General features: G+C 38.7%; 3 protein-coding genes across 7 annotated transcripts; all 3 read right to left on the bottom strand.

Annotated features, from left to right (window-relative positions):
- Positions 1–9,045: 9,045 nt before the first annotated feature.
- LOC122049163 lies at positions 9,046–9,700 on the bottom strand. The gene has a single exon (XM_042610595.1). It carries the CDS (start codon positions 9,629–9,631, stop codon positions 9,203–9,205), a length of 429 nt encoding a protein of 142 aa, XP_042466529.1. The 5' UTR covers positions 9,632–9,700; the 3' UTR covers positions 9,046–9,202.
- Positions 9,701–10,588: 888 nt separating this feature from the next.
- LOC122045771 (transcription factor ILI6-like) lies at positions 10,589–11,166 on the bottom strand. The gene is made up of 2 exons (XM_042606142.1): positions 10,978–11,166; positions 10,589–10,905 (listed from the first exon to the last, which is right to left on the bottom strand). Exons 1-2 carry the CDS (start codon positions 11,095–11,097, stop codon positions 10,753–10,755), a joined length of 273 nt encoding a protein of 90 aa, XP_042462076.1. The 5' UTR covers positions 11,098–11,166; the 3' UTR covers positions 10,589–10,752.
- A 2,281-nt stretch (positions 11,167–13,447) lies between these two features.
- On the bottom strand, positions 13,448–21,642 carry LOC122045769 (uncharacterized protein At4g17910-like). 5 transcript variants are annotated; one of them, XR_006130111.1, is made up of 16 exons: positions 21,482–21,642; positions 21,328–21,391; positions 21,195–21,240; positions 20,928–21,064; positions 20,697–20,770; positions 20,489–20,564; positions 20,319–20,408; positions 19,885–19,958; positions 19,254–19,341; positions 17,796–17,922; positions 17,592–17,696; positions 15,990–16,119; positions 15,563–15,885; positions 15,421–15,465; positions 13,579–13,607; positions 13,448–13,504 (listed from the first exon to the last, which is right to left on the bottom strand). XR_006130111.1 is itself a non-coding variant. In XM_042606139.1 (16 exons), the coding sequence occupies exons 1-16, from the start codon at positions 21,529–21,531 to the stop codon at positions 13,992–13,994; spliced, it is 1,410 nt and encodes a 469-aa protein (XP_042462073.1). In that variant the 5' UTR covers positions 21,532–21,642; the 3' UTR covers positions 13,448–13,991. The 5 variants fall into 5 exon arrangements, 3 of the variants coding, with proteins under 3 accessions (XP_042462073.1, XP_042462075.1, XP_042462074.1); XM_042606139.1 differs by adding an exon at positions 14,220–14,318 and having other exon boundaries at positions 13,448–14,144; positions 15,834–15,885; XM_042606141.1 differs by having other exon boundaries at positions 15,834–15,885.
- Between the last annotated feature and the right edge of the window lie 559 nt (positions 21,643–22,201).

Raw genomic sequence — 22,201 nt, 5'->3', positions numbered from 1 at the left:
AGAGATCATCGAGAGAGGAGATGTGAAGATTTGCAGAGTACCTACAGAGGCTAACATCGCAGATCCCTTGACCAAGGCTTTGGCACAGAGGAAGCATGATGGTCACATTAGGTCATTGGGGCTTAGAGCCTACACTGATTGACACTAGTGCTAGTTGGAGATTGTTAGCTAGAGCCCTAGAGCCAATCATTTGATGATTGTATTTTGGACTTGTTGTATCATATTCTATATAAATAAATGCATTTGGTTTTTGGTTATTATGCTTACTTGTATTGGTGCCAAATAAACTAAGTATAATAACGTCCTTGAGTAGACGGTTCTCACCTATATCAATCTGTTAGTTGAACCGATAGTGAGATGATATAGGGAACATTACTCTTAATCCATTCATAGTCGAGTATTAACATTCAGGGACAATGTTAATGCAATAAGACTAGCATGTAGGTCAACTCGATGACTTGATCTCACAAGTCATGGATATAGAGATATCAAGTTGACACATGGGTATACATTAGAGAATGTATACTGAATGACCCGCCATGAGAAAGTATCATGGATCGTTATATGAGTGTCATATACTTTCTCATATGGCTATTAGTATGACTACTAGTCCTTAGACCTGAAGTCACCATGGTTCCCTACATAAGGAGTTATGTACTTTGGTTTCGTCAAACGTCACCCGTAACTGGGTGAACTATAAAGGTGATTACTGGGTATATAACGAATTATGCAGAGGGATGTGAGTGATGTAGATGGGATCTATCCCTCCCATATGACGGGAGCGACATCGGTATTCTTGATAGAGTTAGACCACGAAGCGCATGACCATGCCCAAATGAGTCAACATGAGATGTTGAGCTCATTTGATCGAGTGAGTCTACTTGGAGTTCAAGATTTAGATTGATTAGAGGATGACACGGTTTATGCCTCACATTGATCAATCTAGATGTCTAGGATAGAAGGACAATGTCATATATTGTGAGGAGTCACAATTAGTAGTCACAAGGTGATGTTGGATCTCAACATTTCTTGTAACTTGGGTAGCAATGATGTATTGCTAGATGCCGCTCATTGCTTATGTTTCTAAAGGAGTTTAGAAACATTGCCAATGTTACAAGAACCTATTGGGTCACACACAAAGAACAAGTGGATGGAGATTAGGTTCATAGGATGAACCAATAGGATTAGATTCATTTGATGAATCAAATTAGATTAAGAGTAATCCTAATTGGGATAATTGAGTTGGACTTAAGTTGATTCATGTATTCAATGAGTCTAATTTAGATTATGACTCATTAAATCAACTTAATTTAATGAATTAGATTCATTATATTAAGTTGACTTGAATCAAATGGTTAGATTAGATCAACCATGGAAGAGATTTGGTCAAGTTTGACTTGACTTGAGAGGAAGAGGAAGAGTCAAGTTTGACTTGACTAATTGCCACATCATTAGTGAGATGACAAGATGTGGACCAATGATGATGCTCCACATCATCATGGTATGCCACATCATGGAGGTTACAAGCCTCCATTCCCATTAATGTGGTCGGCCACATTAAATGAGTGGGAGTTACTCATGTGGCCGGCCACACAAGTGAATGAAGGGGAATGAATTTTCATTCATGAGTCTCATTCATTTCATCTCCTTCCTCTAGCTATTCTCCTCTCCCTCTCCTCTTTCTTGGCCGTGAGTTTCAAGGAAGAAACAAGGTGAGAGGTTTTGAGTTTCATGAAAGAAAATAGAGTGATTGTCACATAGAAGAAGAAAAAAAGTGTTCTTGTTTTTCATCTTCTCTATTTTTCTTTCCAATCCCATCCGAGAGCCCTAGAAAGTGCTAGCACACTTGTGGTGCTCTTCTTCTCCATCCTTGAGTGTTAGAGAACACTTCTTGTTTGTGTGGATATCACTAGAGAGTTTTCTACGTTGACAACTTCGAGATCCGGCATACAGTTGGACGAGCGGGATTTGCGAGGGCACGCATCGAAGGTATAAAATGTTTTTCCTTAGTAGATCTACTGTAGATCATCGTTTGAAACTCGTATTCGTATTTTTCTGAAATTTTTCTTCGCACGGATCCAATGGCTAGGGGGTTTCCGCGACGCGAAAAAGCGGTTTTCGCGGCCCGAAAAACCCAACAAAAAGGGGGGATTGCAATAAATGTGTTGGGAGTGTGTTGCCTACAAATGAAATGCATATATGTTACCTGGGTGGAAAGGTTTAGCCCATGATGGTCGGGTACTTCGTAATGTCATCAGTAGATCATCTGGTCTTAAAGTCCTCCAAGGTAAATAACAAATACACAATTAGACACAGGGGTTAAAAATTATTAGGTCCTAACCTGACTTAGTTGATCACATCAAAATTACCTTGGGGTACTAACACTTTCGTTGGGAAATTACTATAAGCTCGTAAAGATTACAAAAGTTAAGTACAAATGCAAGAATAATAAAAGAGTACCGACAATAGAAGGGAAATAAAACTTGATTGCTAGTTGTCAGAGTAGCTTTTCATTGTCGTAAAAGCCTTTTCAGAGTAGAGCGCAAGAGCAAAAGTTGGAGCGAATGTTGTTTTGAAGCTTCTGGCCGAAGGCCTTTTTATAAGTCAACTCCAGGAGCCCGGACCACCCCCGGGCCCTTCCAACAGGGCTTACTATGCCGCTAATTTATCCTCCTGGGGCTTCTGGACCACCCTCAAGCGCCTAGGTTGCTGATGTGGCAGCTCCTCGGATAAACTTCATCTCTGAAAATTTATCCTTCTCCGGGAGCCTAGACCGGTCCGGGCATCTAGACTATGACATGTGGCGGCCAATCTGTGTGCGCTACTTTAGCTCAACTTGTCTCGCCTTGTTCGGCCCCATCCCCGGTGCCTGGACCAACTCCGGGAGCCTAGACCTTCGGGCGCTCGGACTAGAGCCTCTTTTTTTAGCAACTTGTTTTCCTATATCACAAGGTTAGCATAACAAACAATAATATGCAAGGAAAATTGATATTTGATAGTTTTCAGACTGTTCGGTCCTGACTTTGAGTTTTGCTGAAACTCTAGGTCGGACTGACGCCTACTGTTTCCTCAATTGAGAACGCATCCTCACTGGATCTCTCCTCCAGTATCTTACCTCCGCTTATCAATCGCAGACTTCCTTGATGTCAGGTCTCAAAACCCACTAGGACTTCCTACTAGATCTCAACCAATCTAGACTTCAGTCAATTGTCAACCCAACTAGACTTCCTTCTGCTAGATCTCGACTACTCTGGACTTCGTGTCAACTATAAACTTAACTGGACTTCAGTATGGTGTTTCAGTCCTCTAGACCCATCAAGTTCATATCCTGCACACTTGGTAGACAAATTAGATAAACATAACATCTAATTTTAATACATTTGTCATTTATCAAAACCTGAGTTTGATCATTTATGCTAATTGCACCAAAAGTTCTGACACCAAAATATCTAATCAAAGTGACAATAAAAATCCAGCAACCCAATCGTTATATAAAAAAGGTTAGGCCAACTTAAAACTATACTCTTAGAATAAATCAGTTAAGAGATCATTTATAATTTTCAGGAAACCTTGATAGAATCATAAAATAAATAATAAAAGTCATCTGTCCCTAAAAAATCATTGTAAATTCTAAATTGATTATATCAAAGCTATAGGTCAAAGCACATTATCTCAGTTCAAATAAACAAATATTACAAATCAAGATAATTTCATCTGCAATATGGTACAAAACAAGAGAAAAACAAACTAGTTGAAGAAAAAAAATAAGAGAAAAAAAGTAGTAAAAAAAAACTAGAAGTGTTTACAAGTGTGTTTTGAACCATCGGGAGCAGGGTTGTATTTATAGTTCTGGTCGGGGCACTTGAAAGGATTTCAGACACTTGGAGGGGGATGAAATTTTATCCCCGTCGTAATGGATCACGTTTGACGTGATCTGGATAATTTTCATGGTCCGGGCGCCCAAACCAAATTTAACCTTATGTTAACTTGTTTGGCCCGGGTTCTTGCTCCAGCTTCTCTCGGTTGGGTCTGGGTCTTCCACTCTGGCTCCGTTTGCTTGGGTGATTTCAACCATCCAGAATAGGGCTCACCCGAACCCATTTTCTGACCTTTAAGCAGTTTTCCGCTCTGGCTTCTCATTTCTCGGAAAACGTCGCGCGCCTCCTCGTCCGCCAGGGTACTCTTTCGCAGCATCTCGTCCCTCGGGCGCACCGAGCCCATCGACTCTCTCCCATGCTGTCCTTCTCGCTAGCTGCGTCTTTCGCTCGACTTCCTGTGCTCCTAAGTTCTTGCACACTTAGACACAGGGGTTAAAAATCAATAGGACCAACTTGACTTAGTTGATCACATCAAAATTACCTTGGGGTACTAACACTTTCATTAGGCAATTACTATAAGTACGTAAAGATTACAAAAGTTAAGTACAAATGCAAAAATAATAAAAGAATACCGACAATAAAAGGAAAAGAAAACTTGATTGCTAGTTGTCAGAGTAGCTTTTCATTGTCATAAAGGCCTTTTCGGAGCAGAGTGCAAGAGCGAAAGTTGGAGCGAATGTTATATTGAAGCTTCTAGCCGAAGGCCTTTTTATACGTCAACTCTGGGTGCCTGGACCACCCCCGGGCCCTTCCAACATGGCTTAGTATGTCGCTAATTTATCCTCCTCTGGGCTTCCGGACCACCCTCGAGCGCCTAGGTTGCCGATGTGGCAGCTCCTCGGCTAAACTTCATCTCTGAAAATTTATCCTTCTCCGGGCGCCCAGACCGGTCCGGGCATCTAGACTATGACGTGTGGCAGCCAATATGTGTGCGCTACTTTAGCTCCATTGGTCTTGCCTTGTTCGACCCCATCCCGGGCGCTTGGACCAACTCCGGGAGCCTAGACCTTCGAGCGCTCGGACTGGAGCCTCTTGTTTTAGCAACTTGTTTTCTTGTATCACAAGGTTAGCATAACAAACAATAATATGCAAGGAAAATTGATATTTGATAGTTTCCGGACTATTCGGTCCTGACTTTGAATTTCGCTGAAACTCTAGGTCGGACTGATGCCTACTGTTCCCTCAACCAGGAATGCGTCCTCACTGGATCTCTCTTATAGTATCTTACCTCCACTTACCAATCGTAGACTTCCTTGATGTCAGGTCCCATGACCTACTAGGACTTCCTACCAAATCTCAACCAATCTAGATCTATCAAATCTCAATCAATCTGGACTTCATGTCAGCTATCAACCTAGCTGGACTTCAACCTGGTGTTTCGGTCCTATAGACCCATCAAGTTCACATCCTACACACTTGGTAGACAAATTAGATAAACATAATATCTAACTTTAATCTATTTGTCATTCATCAAAACCTGAGTTTGACCATTGGTGCTAATTGCACCAACAGTTCTGGCACCAAAATATCAGATCAAAGTGACAATAAAAAGTCCAGCAAATCAATCATTATATGAAAAGGTTAGGCCAACTTAAAACTATCCTGTTAGAATAAATCAGTTAAGAGATCATTTATAATTTTCAGGAAACCTTGATAGAATCATAAAATAAATAATAAAAGTCATCTGCCCCTAAAAAATCATTGTAAATTCTAAATTGATTATATCAAAGCTATAGGTCAAAGCACATTATCTCAGTTCAAACAAACAAATATTACTGATCCGGATGTAAGCAAGGGTATGTGGAGTGATTAGGGAATAAGGGAGGGGTGTTTTGGTCTTTTGATGATTAGGGCTTGGAGTTATAGTGGACACTGTTCTTCATGTCTAGAAGGGGGGCTTCATTCGTGCTTTTCCGCCGTCACCTGTGGGAGCAGCGATGGCCACCACCACCATGAAGAGGAGCAATTGGTTCTTCTTCATCTATGGCCGCCGCCTCCGAGGATGGTGGCCGACGAACCACCTCTTCCTCCCTCCTCTCCACGCGCCCTCGCCGCCGAGGGGAGCACGCCGCAGCCCCTGGCCAGCGAGCCTCCGCCGCCAGCGGGCCTCTTGCCACCACCTCCACATGCTACGACCACTTCCAGCGGACGCAGTAGCCAGCAGACGTCGCCGACCCCGCATTCGGCAGGCACAGCTGCCTCCGGCGGGCACCAAAGTTTCCTCCAGTGGCTGCCAATGTTTCCCGCTGCTACTGTCGCCTCCAACGGGTGCAGATTCTACCACCGACGCTTCCACGTGCCGCAGCCGCCCCCACACACTACGACCAGCGGGCTTCGTCGCCATCCAGTGACATCACCCCTAGGGTTCGCTGATGTCCCCTCCAGCTAGTGCTGCCGCCCCCAGTGGGCGTCGCCTCCGCCTCTTGTAGTCACTGTCGTTACCTCCGGCAGTGGGCAGTTGCCGCCGGCAACGGTCAACCCCCACCCGCGGTTGATGCCGCTCGTACTGTTTGTCTATGCCAGTCGTCGAGCCTAGAGGGTGTTTGGCCGGTAAGCCGAGGTAGTTCCGTCCGTCGGGCTGTTGTACTCCGTTATCTGCACCGTTATTATATTTGTGCGTTACTAGTGTTATCCGGCCTACGTGTCGTGTACTGGCCTGTGAGTCACTATTGTACTCCGGCCTTCGTGCCCATATTCCGGCCTGTGAGCCGATGCTGTGATTAGATCGCCCGTCGTCTGATAGATCCATGTCGCGTCCGGCTTGGAGCCGTAGGAGTCAGTTACTCATCCGGTGGGCGTCTATCTACTCCTCACGACCGCAACGACTCGATCAGCGCCGCAATCAGCTCATCCATCCATCCGAGGGTGCCCCCCGGGGCCAGGGTATGTCGCCGTATTCATTTTGTACTTATTTTATTGTCTTGTTATTATGTGGATGCTCATATGTTCACGAGACCCACCTCGAGCACCGAGGTACCAGGGATCGGGGCAACCCGGTCGCTGGTTGTAGGTGTTGTTGACCAGAAGACATCGGACGACTTGGTCAACATAGGAGACATCTCATCAGCCGGGTCATGGGGATGCGGTCAACCTTCCAGACACGTCACACCAGCAGGTTCATCTTCTCAGCTTCCCGACAGGAACAATTACAAATCAAGATAATTTCATCTGCAATATGATACAAAATAAGAGAAAAACAAACTAGTTGAAGATGTGAGTTGTAATAGCTAAAAGTAGTCATCGATGAATCTTAAGTAATTAGAATTGTGATACTAGATAATACCCTTCTTGTATTTTTTTTTCAATATACAACAATTAGAAGGGTGTGATGACTTTTATATATATATATATATATATATATATATATAGATATATATATATATATATATATATATATATATATATATATATATATATATATATATTAATCACCTATCTTTCATCATCAAAAGACGTAAAATGAAAAAGAAGCACAATATATATCTTGCTACAATTTAAGTAGTATTTGTTTCTAATACAGGATGCATAACAATACTAAAAGTTGTTAAGAAATCATCGTCCATGATTGATCATTGATAGAGGTTCATCTGTCTTGATTCTTGAAAACTTTTTCTACCCTCAATAAAAGGAATGACCAAAAAATAACTAAAATTGGATAACCCTTCACAATCATCATGAAATCTAAGATTCAATTAGACAAGAACACTTAAGTATTTTTAACTCATCAAGTTTAATAACCTTAAGCAGAAATTAATACTACCACCTATCTAAGAATGGGATTAGACCACAACTATCTCATTCCTTGTCTCACTTGGATGGTGTGGCGGTGGTGTAGAGGAGTGTCGGGGTGGTGGGAGCGTCGAGGAGGGGTGACTACTGCATCTCCAACTCGTTTAGCTACTACTCATAGTCTATATTGATGACAAGGGAAACTATGAGGATGAGAAAGATGGTGCCAGCGATCCATGCAGCTTTCCAGTGGTACGAAAGAGCTTCTTGGTCACTTGGCAGCCCCGACGAAGGAGGCCCTACCTTGTGCGACGATCACAGACTCTGAGACGAAGCTCGACACACAGAAGAGCAAGACATAGGCATGCCCCGGAAGTGAACTCTTCAGCTTACACGAAGAAGGAGATTAAGTTTTTTTTAGAAAAATAAAATAAAATGATTAGGGAATTTTTCGAAATGAACAGTAAAATAAGGGTGTATTTAGGGACGGAGCCACTCAAGGGTTGTCCTGAGCTATAGCCCAGCCTTGTTTGCAATGTCAAGAGAAAGAAAAACTAATCGATCAATTCCCTAATGCAAATAAATACAACCAAGCGGAAAATGAGAGGGGCCTCGGTCAACTTTGACAGTGTTCAACGGATCATGTTGCTTTGCTCACCAAAGAAAACAAAGAAGAGAAGAATTATAGCTGACTGTTATGGATTGGGAAAAAAAATAACCGGAAGAAGAGAAGAATACTATTGTTCTTGCTCTTGCTAAACACAATGACAAGGACAAATTGTTGCTTAAGGGTTGAAGGAAACTTGGAAGAAACTTTTTGTTGAGTTGTTGACCGACCAACCGAAAGATGGCTGCTACTACTGTTGAAAGCAAGGTGTTGCTTTTGTTGTTGAGAGAGGACGTACAACAGCAACTACTATTTGAGAGAAAGGAGGAGAGGGCAGCTTAGGCTGAGAAGAGAAGAGTTGGAGAGGGGAAAGGATGCAGTTTGGTGGCTAGAAGAAGAAAAAAAATAGCAAAGTTGCTGTTGTCGTCCAAGAAGAACAGAGTAGAAGTTGCACTTGAGAAAAATAGAGAGAAGAAAAGAAAAGAAGAAGAAGAAAGGCGGCAAAAGAGTGGAAAAATAAGCATCGTGAGGCGGTGAAAGTGGCGGTGCAGCTGCATACGTAGAGAGATAAGAGGAAAAAAAATCCTGCCTAAGTCATTTTAAATTTATAGAATCAATTCATATATTTGGTCTAAATCAACTTCGAACAACTTAATTTTTATCTCAATGTCTATCTAATAAATTTATATTTTAAACATATTACATTCCTATTTCATTTCGTATTTGACAAGATAGTAACATACTAAAAATGAACTCAGATCTCTTCTATAATATTTTTAACAGACTCAATTAACTTTGGATCAATTCAGTCCATCTCTAATTCAAAGAGAATGCAAAAGAATACGTGAAGTGGTCAATAAAAATGAATACTATTACAGCAAAATCAAGGACGTGATTTGGGTAATTTTCAAAATTAAACTTATATTTTCATCTTAATCATTAATTCTGATAATTCACACAATAAAATAAATAACAACATCGAGTCGCCTCAATTCTCCTGCGAGTAGAACTCAATGATTTCCTTCAAGTTGAGCTGAATCAAAGCCGACGAGGCGGCGGCGGTGGCGGCGGCGGCGGAGGAGTACTCGTTGTGCACCAACCAGACCAGATGCTCGAAGAGGATGTGGTCGACGTCGACAAAGACGGCGCCTTTCCGCCGCGGCCCCTCCCTCGCCGCCGTCGCCATCAGAACCCTGAGAGGGTCCGTCTCGAGGACGAAGGGCTCCACCAAGAAGACTCGTCGCTCCTTCCCCACCACCACCCGCACCGCCGACCCGGACTCCTCGCCGTCGGAGAACCCCGCCGCCCGTGGGAGCGGGCGGTAGCCGAAGCGAGAGCGGGAGGACGGCCGCCGGAGGAAGACGAAGCAGCCGACGGAGGTGCAGCCGTCGGACCTCCGATCGAGAGAGGAATGCATCGGATTGGAGCGATCGGATCGAAATGAAAGTCAAAAAAAAAAAAATCGATTTTTTTTTTCCTTACTGCGGTTGTGTTCTTCGCCGCCTGCTCTTGTTATTTATATACAGCTCGTGACGCGGGATTATAGTTATTAATTAGCTGTTAAAACTTAAACAATTAGATATCTATGGAATAAGGATCAATGTGGCTGATGGCTCGGCTCTGGCTCCGGGACGGCAATTTGAATTACGTGGCGGCGCTTTGGAGGCCGGCTGGGCTTGGCTGAGCTGAGCCGAGCCATCCCAGCCGCCGTTCAAGCCTAACGAAGAGGAAGGGTAAGAAGAGATCGGAAGCTTTGCGGTGGGCGGTGACCCACCATCAAACTACACAACCAGTAACGACGAAATAAGGAAACGCGTTAAAACCGGTGAGCAGTAAGCAACGCGAGGGGGCCACGTTTTCGCGGGCGCTGCGTGTCTGCTGATGTAATTAAGGGGAAATTAATCATGTTTAAGAAATTGCATTTTGCTCTACTTTTTAGAAAATAAAAAATAAAAAATTGTAGATTCAATTACTAATTTTTTTCTACAAAATAATGAATACTTAGGGTAGTATTTTTTTTCTTCTTAATTCAAGTATCCAAATCTTCTCCACTATTCGCCAACCAAATAAATCTAGAAGCACAGGTAAATCCTAAAATGATGGTGTAACATCATCATTAAAAGTTTGAGTACCGCGAGAATTATCCCCAGGACGTAATACGCTGGACGCATAACATCTCTGACGTAATGATCATGGATCGATTCTTAAAAACTGACGATCTGAGATATACCCTACCATACGTCTAACGTCTATATACCTGCATATATCTCCCTCCATATTTATGAGACCGATGCTAGAAGGACCATTAATATAACAAATCTATATTTGAGTACCGCGGAAATTTGATATGTCCTAAGAAACAATTGAACTCTCATTGCATGAATTAGCCACCGTGCCTCCTACCACTGCATTGTGCCCGAGAGAGGGCTAGCAATTTTTTCTTTGAACTAGAGTCTGATAGTACATTATCATAAATCTAGCGAGAAAACTAAAGTTACTTATTTAATTCCACTTCCAACTTGTAATTAGGCGAACCATTCACATAATTAAGCTCCTAATGATGGTGGCTTGGGCCGCACTTATATCGGTTGTCATGAGCAACTCCGATAGCCTCTCACTCAAGTCGTCGACCTCGCGGTGTAAGCTTCTTATGTAGTAGCATGTCTCTTGCAATGCCTTCGCGGTCAAAACCTACAACCCCCAAAAGTTCAAAATTCTGCCCAACTGTTTCACTACTAACCAAAAGTGCATATCAAACTTTACCTTGCCATTCCTTCGGAGACGCGCTTCAGGTAGGACAGACTGCAATTTCGACACGAGATCATCAAATTGTTGGTCGGTGATGCTCCTACTCGGCATCGGCTGAGACCTCCTGCTCGACATGATGAACAAAACCGACTATTATGAGTCGAATGAAATGAACTTTTCTTGGATGATCAACTCAGAGGCTATGCAAGCTGTGGATTTATAGAGAGGAGAACTTACCAAGGAAGCTAAAAAAGGGAGATGCAGTTTAAATGCATAGTGATGTCGGAATAGAAGAGAATCGCATCCGGGGATACGCCATGCTGTGCCACTCTTGATTTGTCTGCAAAGTGGGGCCAACTCATTAACATATGTTATGTTACAAAATAACTCGAACTACACAAAATATATCGTCTCAAATTACATATTTGTATGTTGTTTGACATAAGCCTACGTACACGAAGATAATCAAGTACATACAATATCAACACAAAAGTATATGAAAAATTGAACAAGTGGATATTAACACCTTGTATAAGAGATGACAACTCTTCTCTCAACACCTTGTATGAGAAGATGCACCTCCAACAACATCTTTTAGGCGTCGAAACGCTCTTACCTGTGAGAAATTTACGAGGTTAACCATCATCATATATTTCGAGAGAGTGATAAAAAAAAAAAGATATAATTCTTGGACACAAAGGAGTTGCAGCAGTGAAATCTACTGAAAAATATTTAGGCACATGGAGGTCAGAGAAGCCATGAGGACTCACTGTTTATTTAATCACTTTGGCCTGAGGAGGATCCAATGATTCCTCTCTATGCTAAACAGCAAATTGCAGTTTAACTAATCGAGATCTTGACGGGCAAACATTTTTTTTGTTTTTGGTTTTGTTTCTGAATAAACACATGATCAACTGCTAAAAAAAATGAGGATTCAAACTCATGTGGTAATATTTTAGAACAAGCATAAGTGCACAGATGGTCCCAAATACAAGTACTCAAAGACAAGACACTACTGCTCTAGACAGTGCAGATTAAATGGGGGGCAAATGTATTAACAGTAAGTGTCCTATGCAGTGAAACTATGAGTGGCCACTTTATTTCTCCACAATTTGTTTACTCGGTATTATGTCGTGTGTGTTATCATCTGTCGGCAAGTTAACAGTGAAGGAACGAGAAGTAAAGTAATATTTTTAAACTTCGATACAAACATTCTCTATAATATAGACCCAACCTCATAATGTATGTATACTATACTGATGTAACTTAAGTAATAATAGAGAGAGGGACTTTTTGAAAGCTTTATTTTGGCAGTTAAGAAATAATAGTTAAAGCAAATGCAAAATCTACAATTTAACAATGTTCAAAATGATATTATTTATTCAATTTTTGGTGCACATATGAACTAGGAAGAAATGTTTTAAGACATAAACTTACATTAAGATTAAAGGTGTGACACGGATGAAATTCTTGCCTCAAATGCTTGACAGAGGAACGAAAGAAACTGACCATGCATCTGCAGTGACCTAATATTACTCCGAGGCAGGCTAAAAGGGTTGTTCTTGTTCAACCACAGTTGATAATGCCGTTCATGCAAAGTTGCACTCCGTAGCCTTTGCCATCTTCATCAACAAGGTCTGACTCCTTTCTGGCAAATAAATCAAAGTCAAGTGGGAGTAAAGAAGCAGGATCTTACATAAGATAGATGAAGTAATACCTTAGTCAAATTACACAGTTTATATATGAGGTCTTTAGAAATATGGACAGTGTAATAACCCTTTTTCCTAATTCCAGGATTTGAACAGTGATTACTTTTTAATGATGCAAGATAGAGATCGAATTGCTTTGAGCCAAATACAATTGCATGCCAAAAAAACTTGCTATAAATGTGAACTTTCTAATGTCCATATTCTATTGGCAATATAACCAGCATGTATCATCTAAAGTTTTTTAAGTCTTTGCCAGCAAAATTTGACTGGAACAAGACATTTTAGAAGTTAATATGTCCAAGTTGCATGCCAGTATAATATGGATTTATCTGATATATAATCAAGTTATCACATGAGGAATAGAAATAGCTCTTTCTTGACGTTTCCTTAAAAACCAACAAAGTTGAAACAACCCAGGAATTGAGAAACTATGGTCCTGTTCAAGAAAGGTCTCTACTCCCGTGATGCAGAAATAATCAAACCTGCTAATCATTAGTTCACCGATGTACCTCCTCCTCATCAATTTTTATGTAGTCTTGATGAGAAAAGAAAGTAAAAAAAAAAATTACAAACATGTTGATATAATGATATTAGAACATATAATTCAGAAGCAGTTTGTTGACATTTTTTACTATTGATATAACAAATAACACTGAAAAATATGAATCACAGTCACAGTATACTGGTGCTTTAGTAGTCGGCAAGCATTGCCATTTAAAACCTATCCTAGAAGCATATGACATAATGTGAAATAAGACAAATAGAAAGCATCACACATTGTTGAAGTGCTTCAGTGGATTGGGCCATAAATTTTCCTGTATCATCTCAGCCGTCTGCATGTAAATGAGCCAATGTTCATAAATGGCTAAAGGGCATTGTTTATTCCAAACTAAAGAAAAGCACTCACCACGTATCATGCGATCACTGCCTCAAGCTCTGTATGGATGTACAATACAATATTTTGACAAAATATGATTATATTTTTAACTATCCAACCTCAAAGAAAATAATATAAATCTAACCAGTACTTAAAAGACGTTTAATGGGCATATTAGAGGTGATGAACCACCTCTTTGATAATAATCAAAATAGAAGCAGCCATTTGAACAATTTAGATATAAGAATAGTCTCCTTTTTTTTACTAAAAATCAAGTATGAGAACTAACATGCAGTGCTCAATCTGAAATCAAGATAAATGGCATTGAACAATTTAACAACACGCCAAGTCATTTAATTGTTCAACTTCCAGAAGTCAATACAGCAGACAAGAAAATGTTCAGCCATTGGTTTATTATGCTTCAACATATTTACACAAAACATCTACCAAAATTTAATTTTGATGCCACAGAACCAGAGAATTGAAGTAACAAAAGATAGAAGAAAAGAGTAACCCAATAAGACAGTAAATGATGTTACAGGGGAAGCTGATAGGGTATCCATGGACAAGTTTACTAGACCAGTGAGGACATTTGCCTGCCAAGAGAACGAAGGCCATTTGAATACTATGTCAACTGAGGTTAAGAAAAAAATGAATAACAAATGACTAACCATAAGAAATGAACCCAGAAGATTTTGGTTAAATGCTTCTTCAATGGCTAAAGACTTTTCGTAGGGAATGAAGTCTGATAGTGTGAGAATTGATAGGACCTGGGAAAAAAGAAAAAAGATTTATCTTTTAAGGCCCAGCTAATAACATAGCATCCATCACAAAAGTGCACGAGTAACACCAACCCTGCTGACAACAAAATGATTTATAGCCTTATGGTTTTAGGTAATACAGAATTGTGTCGGCATGGATGAATGTAATTATATTGCTAGTGCTTTCACAATGTCAGTGGCTATGACTGAGAGAGTTGTGTCAGATGGTACCCTACAGAGCCAACTGAAATAGATAGAGTTGTGTCAGTGGCTCATCATTCAATTCAATTCTACTCACGAGGGGGAGATAAAGTCTACAAAAGGAGAGGAGAGAAGAAGAGGAGAAACGTTGATCGGAACACTACAGCAATAAAGAGTAGTACTGAAGTAGGAGAAATAGAGATACATTCATGTCACGTACTTGTATCTATTCCAATTCCAATTGTACTATTTCCAATCCAACTATTAGTGGTTAACCCATAAATATTTATGAAATTATGAACACATGGAAAAACTAACTCAATACCAAATGTCCATGGAGAATTATTTAGTTTGATCCTTAGATAATTATAAGGTTCATTTCACTATTATGCTATGAATCAATACACTTAATCGAAGCACAACACTCATTTTGGATAGTAAGGTATAATAATTAGTTGAAATATATTTGTTATATTTTATTTTAATTCAATTGAATTTCTATTGGATATTAGATTTATAGTTAGACATAAACAAATCAGTTGGTCGTGGCTGATTTAATCTCAGTGCACTTTGAAGAGCTGCAAATCAGTAAAGTATGGTACCAAAAACATAACATTTCACTTGGAGATTGAAATTGTAGCATAGAAGAACATTTTAGACTGTGGCCTCAGTTACTACAAAACTTGATAGGAAGCTGCAAGATTTGCTGCATATCAACCACATACTGAGAATGTGGTTTTCTGTCTCCTTAAAAGTTCTCTTATTTTCTCATAATGATTTGCTTTTTATCAGATGGTACCAGAGAATTGGTGCTCTATTCTAACTGTTTGCAGAATGATTAACTAATAAATTACTTCAAACATCTCAGATGATGGAAAGTCCTTAACAAAGTGGAAAGTGAAACTAGTACCTGAAAATTCTGAGCTATGACCTGCGTAACATATGCTAGGTTGCACTGCATAAAAGAAGCTTTGTGAATCACTTGGCATACAAATGATAAAACTACAAAAAAAATACACCAGCAAAACTTAAGATGCATTATGTAGCTATACGTATTGGTATAAGGTGTGGAGGAAGCAAACTCAATATTTGTACTTCGGTCTAGAACTAAACATTGAACAAACATCACTTTTTCCAAATCAGACCGGTCGGTTCATCTGGTTAAATGGAGAACATGAGCTAGTTTGCTCCAGTTCAATTAGTGAAAATTTTCTAATCCAGCCATATTTTGGTGTGGATCAACCTGGAAACTTTAAACACACTAACATCCAACTTATGTCTGTAGAAAGCAGCACTTTTGTAATATGAAGAAACAATGTTTACCATCCGCCGAGAAACTCTTTCCACATACTTGTCAAGAATGATAGTTAAAAACCTATTCAAATTGATAAACAAGGCATGAGATTGGCATGCAGAACCAAAGAGCTTAAAATGTGAGCAATTGACTGAAGTACAGTAGATAACTTGGTTAATATTTACCAAAACAAAACACAAACGATCCAAACAGTAGCTCTTGTAGCTTGAATGTTTCTAGCCTTTAAAGATGAATGATTTCCAAAGAGAATATAGTGGCCTAGATGCACACCAATCAGATACATACCCCAGTACCCTAGAAGAAAAAAATAGATAATTATCATCCACAGACCAAAGACAAGTTCATTAATAGTTCTATCAACAATCATTAAGTAGATAATTGTTTAAACAAAACGTAAAAAAGCAGATTAATTGATACAAGTTTATTTTTCTTTATAAATGTTATGTACATACATTGATTGGAAGCTCTAAAAACACACAAACAAAGTTTCATATCAAGTGGGGAACTTGCTGCAGAATGGAGTTTCTCTTACCAGCATTACTTTTTGTAGAAGCTAGACAGATCAATGGTATCTAGAGAAAATTATTAAGGTTTTTTGTCTTTATCAATTCGACAGCTTTTCTCCCATGGTTTGCAGAGTCAGTGGATCAGCTGAGTTGGATACAGATTGGCCAAAGATGGTCCAATTCCAAGCAAGAAATCTCAGCCACCCCTTTGAGATTAATGAAATCTAGATTAATCAAGGTGAAATTAATGCTAAACTCATGATTAGCAGTTGGTGTCCCCTCGGGACGAGCAATTGGCTAGCGCATGGTGGTGTTGCCACCATAAAGTCTGGGGTCAAATCACGGCTAGTAGCCAGGTGTCTGCCCTCCCCCATGCGCTATTCAACTGCCTAAGGCTAGTAGTCACCCGTGATTTACCTCTTCCGTGTTGGCCTGGGGACGGACTGACAGAGGTGCTGGGGCAAGTTAGCAGTTGGTAATCAATTCAGTTAAGGGAAAAAATCAACTGAATTGGAGCGAAACTGCATATTTGGGCCCCTTTTTTTCAATGTGCATTCAGAATCTTTTCCAAGAAGCAGAGATGGAAAGGGGACAATTGGAACTATGTGTGGTGATAGAAAGAAAGGATCTAGATTAAGGAGCCTTATGATTTTAAATATTTGAAAAGAGAGCAATTCAAGTGAGTCTTTGGTGTAATGCAGATGCAAAAAAGTCGCTAGAGAGGTGGAGAGACGAAGGTAGAGGCAACTTAATTATTAATAGTTCATTAATAATTAATTATTTTTATTTAATTAATATTTTTAAATAATATATTTAATTTAAATATTAAATTAATTAATTTAATGAAATGTAGATGCATAAATTTTTTTAAAATTTATATATATATATATATTTATTTCTTACCAGTACCAACACTGCCGCCTGTGTTTCTCACACTCAAAAATCAATTGGAAGTCAACTACAGTCAGTTGGAATGAGTCATCCTCATCAAGAGGTTGATTATAAACTTCGAACAATAAACATATTAGTTATCTGATCCTGATTGCAAATGATTTATTCCGGAATTTCTTTGATGCGTCTGAACTGTTTGCTGGATCTTCAGAAGACTAAGAAAACTAGAAATTGAACTCCAAAGTAAATAAACAAGAATTCGTGAAGCTCCTTTTTATTAAAAATAAAAATCAAATCTTTTTAGAACAGACAAATTTAATTAATACAAGAACAGCATGTAAGGAGAATGTAAATGAGGTTACTCATTACCAAATATACTGAATAGACCTTCCTTATTTTGGCTGACTATATCAGCCATCCTTTCATTTGAGAGCAAGTATACATTTAACCCATATAACAAGCATGCCTGGTACCCTGGCAAGAGAATATAACTGATTCAGAAGTTGTAATGAATATAATGATAATGTTTAGGCTCCCATTTGACCTACCATTAAATGTTAATAAGAGAAGTACCTACAAGAATTAGCAAACCAACTATCCCACAGTACTTGGGATCAATGTCACATAATGATGAAAGTAAAGACACTGCAGCAAGGGTGAAAAAGAAGTTCCAATGGACACCATATTCTCCCACATGTGCCTATGCATAAAATGAGGAGAACCATCATGTTAAAGAATTGTAATAACCCATCAAAGAAACTAAAGCCACAGAAAAATCACGGATAGTAATTCAAAATATGACGTTGCTGTATAGCTTCAGCAATGCCTAGAAAACTTAGTATATCAAAGTATGACTGCTATGTTGTATGGATCTTAATATCACACTGAGAGTTGGAATTGTTCAAGCAAATATGGAGTCTAGAGGAATAAATAATTTTTTCAACCATTGAGTAACAAATATGCATGTGGATCTGTCCTTTAGAAGAAAGACCAGAAACAATTCATGATACTATACAATCATTAATCCAAGTTCGAAAGGGCACAAAACCACAAATTCATTTTTTTTTTTTTTGGAAAATACAGTAAACTATGATACACAATGCTACACTAAAGGCCTATCTAAATTTCGGTCAGATTTAGTAACCAAATAAGCACATATCTTCAGTCATCATTTCACTTCAGTTAGTGCTACAACAATTTCTGAAAAACTGAATAAAATAACTTAAATACTTAAATGCTAATCCTAGAACAAAATAAGATAAAAGGAATTTTGAACAGTTTAGTGTAATGGGCAATGAGGTAACACATTTATCATGAGGTATCTTCTGGTAAATGTAATCTTACTCGATGATACTATATATATATATAGACTGTATAAGTATCAGGGCCATTTGCTTAATACCAAAAAATAAAGTAATAGTTGTATGACATGTATCTACAGCCTAGAGTGTTAAATTTTCAATTTACCACTAGCTAACTTATCAACTCATCTCAAAGCACAGATACATCTTAGTGTGATGCATATTATTTTTTGCCATCTTCCAATCATCTATCATATTACATGAATGCTTAGAACTAGCAAATCAAATGAATCATGGCCTTGTTGGCAGATAAACTTAGGCAAAGTACCTACAACAACAACAACAAAGTCTTATTCCACTAGGTGAGGTCGGCTATATGGATCCTTTTACGCCAAAAATGTAATCGGTCAAAAATGTTGTTTCAGCATCCAGAAACAAAGTAACTACCAAGGCCATAAAAGGCTTGCTGGCCTGTGCAAAATCAACAATTTCATCAAGGATAACTTAATGACTAATCCTGTAAGCCCTAACAAAATGTCACCCAGACATGAACTGGAGAAGGAACTATATATTGACATTACAGAATGGACTGGAGCAATGCAGATGTCAGCTACTTTTGCTAAAGGTCAGCATAAGCACTAGTACATGTAAATTACATTGGCTATCATTTCAAGTTAGATACAATGGAAGTAATTTTGGTAAAGTATAGAAGTGACTAAAGGGGGCCGACCTGATAATCTACACCTGTTGTAGAAATGAGTCGTCCAAATCCTAGCAATATTAGTGGGCTTGTAGACTTGAGTGTTGCCATCCAATTCCTAAGGAGAGAATATTGGACAATAGGATAGGATTGTCAAAAATAATTATAAGGTAAACAATAAATGCCTATGCCATCTCAAGAAATTATTTTCAGCATATATGTGGTCAAATTTATTAGACCATGAACACCTTTAATTTACTGAACCAGTTTTATTTTATAAAATAACTAAATAAACTTTTAATTTTCTTTGGTTGCATCATTCAGACTACAACTTCTAGACACATAAAAATAGGTTCTTCAGAGACAGGGTTTCTTCATTAGGTAACCATGTTAATTGAGAAGATTAACTTTGTTGTAATTGTATAACTATGCTATTGTTATATATGCAGTATTAAACAAGGAAACTGTAAATTGACATTTCCATCAAACATTCCTTCTTTATTGCCATTTGTCCCAGCCTTATTCTAAGCTGATTCCTTTAGTATAAGAAAATAGTAAAATTGTATCTGTAAATAGATTTGCAAACTATAATTAACATAAAGACCTTAATAAGTTTTCCTATAAATCCATTATATCACTGAAGAAATAAAGAGTTACTTACATTGAGATAGAATTCCGTGCTTTTCTTGAAACTAATGCATTAACGATGACAAATGATCCAACTCCCAGATCCATCTATTGAAAATCAAAAGCAGTCGTAATTAGTAGGGGTTAATAACATCAAACATTTTCACAGCAGAACATATCATTTAATCAGATTAAATATTACGAATGGAGTCTAACTTCTATCATTCACTACCCTAATTGTTTTCCAGGGTTAAAAATGGAAATCTCAACATAGAAACCACCAGAACAACCCTAAGAAGAAACAAAAATTCACAAAACTTAATATGAAAAAGAACATTTTTCTTATGCAGAAAACAATTTTATCTTTATTTAGCATAAGCATAGTTTTCTCAAGTTTCTTCAAAAGCATTACAATTCATAACACCATTTAACCAGACTTATAATTAATGAATCACATGCTAAGCTTACCATACTAGTACCATATGTTTCAGTCTTTGCATAACGCCGGGGGAAGATTTTAAAGTCCACAGCTAATATACTCAAGCATGTCATGATGACCTATGTCGAAAAGAACAGTTCAGATTGTTGATCCACAAAAAAAATGAGTTAAATTAACTAAGTTATAGTGATCACTATACCACCAATACTCGATATGATGTAATAGTTGCCCGCAAAGAAGATAACTGTTCTCCTTTAAGATGAATATATGAAGAACTGACACCATAGCACATTTGGTCAATAATCATTGGTAAGGTCATGTAATAAAAGGAATGAATATAATATCACTATATTAAATAATCAAAGTTATGGAAGGAATAGAGAATTGTAACATTTTGAATGAGTTACCCTTTAGCTGATATGCACAGAAGTAGGACAACTATTAGCAGCAATGTGAACATATGAACCCATTCAGCAAGAATCTGGAATGAATAAGTCAAATGCATAGTTAATTTTATTGTCTGATTGAGACAAAGCACAACAAACTATAGGTAAAACTAAGGAGCACACAAGAACACAATTACAGATCACATGAACCAGATTCCAATGATATCTACTATTCTTAGAGTGACAACGGACCGTGAGGATCAGAAGAACCGGAAGAACAATGCACAAATAATCAACACTGAGTGAAACTGCATAGCTTCTAAAATCTCTACGGTGAGGAGCTACACAGCCATCCTTTTTTGGCGTGGAAGCCTCAACATTGATCTTCACTGACAAGACATTGTTAAATCATTAAATCTCTCATTTGATAAACAACAACAAGAACAAAAAAGGATAATCACAGATCGTTTCAGAGCCAAAGAACGGATTTTGTCTTAAAAAAAAATAAAAATCATTCACCATTCACTCGGGAAAAGCTGCTCCATTGGCGAAGGACTACCAAACCCTTGAAACAATTAAACATTTAAAGGTCAAACAAAACATGGTCCACCGTGCCTAAGCTTTGGAGCTAGAGAGAGAGGAAGTCCATTACAGGAATTATCGTAGAGAGAGCGGCGACCTCCAGCATAGAAGATCCCGTAAGATTGCTCACGAACCTGTCGAGAATGCCAACCCGGTAAGAATCCCGAAAAAGGAACAAAATTTAAGAGATCAAAAGGGACCGGCGTAAATAAAGAAACTCTTACTCTTCTTTGAGCAACTTGTTGGGGTTGAGACTCTGCCGGAGAGATTCCATGGCCGGAGGTTGAGCCGCAGAGGATATCACCGCCGTGGGCGGAGGAGGACGGGATCTCTGAGGAGGAAGCGAACGTTTCACGAATTTGACCCAACTGGCTGTTAACCGAACCAAGCAGACCGGACCGATTCGGTCTATTGGCTCGGGAATGAATTTAAGTCGGTCTATTAGCTCGACCTGTATACATAAAAGTATGAAAAATGATATGCACAAGAAAAAAAATTTAAGAAAAACATCAAGGATAGACACATAAAATGATGGGATCCATAAAAAGTGAAATGATGGGTCATGACTTTATGTGTCTATCCTTGAGGTTTTCCTTGAGTTTTTTTTCTTGAGCATATCATTGCTCTAAAAATATATATTTAAAAGTATAAAAAATAATATATTCATATTCTATTATTATTATTTTATTTTATTAGCAAGAGCTTGATAGAGAGCCCAAGGGAGGCCAGATCCTGTCCAAAAATTTATGGATTAGAAGAGATCCTCTCTATTCATTGGATGGATGAATTGGACCCCATCTATTAAATAGGTTGGATTTAGTTCATCCAATCAATGAATGAACAGGGAACCAAAGTTGGTCCAAGGATCCTGGACCAGAGGATCCCTGCCCGAGCTCAGGATCAAGCTGGATCCTCTCGACCGTTTTATGCTCCTTTTACATCTA

The sequence above is a fragment of the Zingiber officinale genome, chromosome 2B (assembly GCF_018446385.1).
Source record: "Zingiber officinale cultivar Zhangliang chromosome 2B, Zo_v1.1, whole genome shotgun sequence".
Lineage (NCBI taxonomy): Eukaryota > Viridiplantae > Streptophyta > Magnoliopsida > Zingiberales > Zingiberaceae > Zingiber > Zingiber officinale.
Note: the sequence above shows the minus strand (reverse complement) of the source record. Positions and strands in the feature narration are given on the sequence as shown.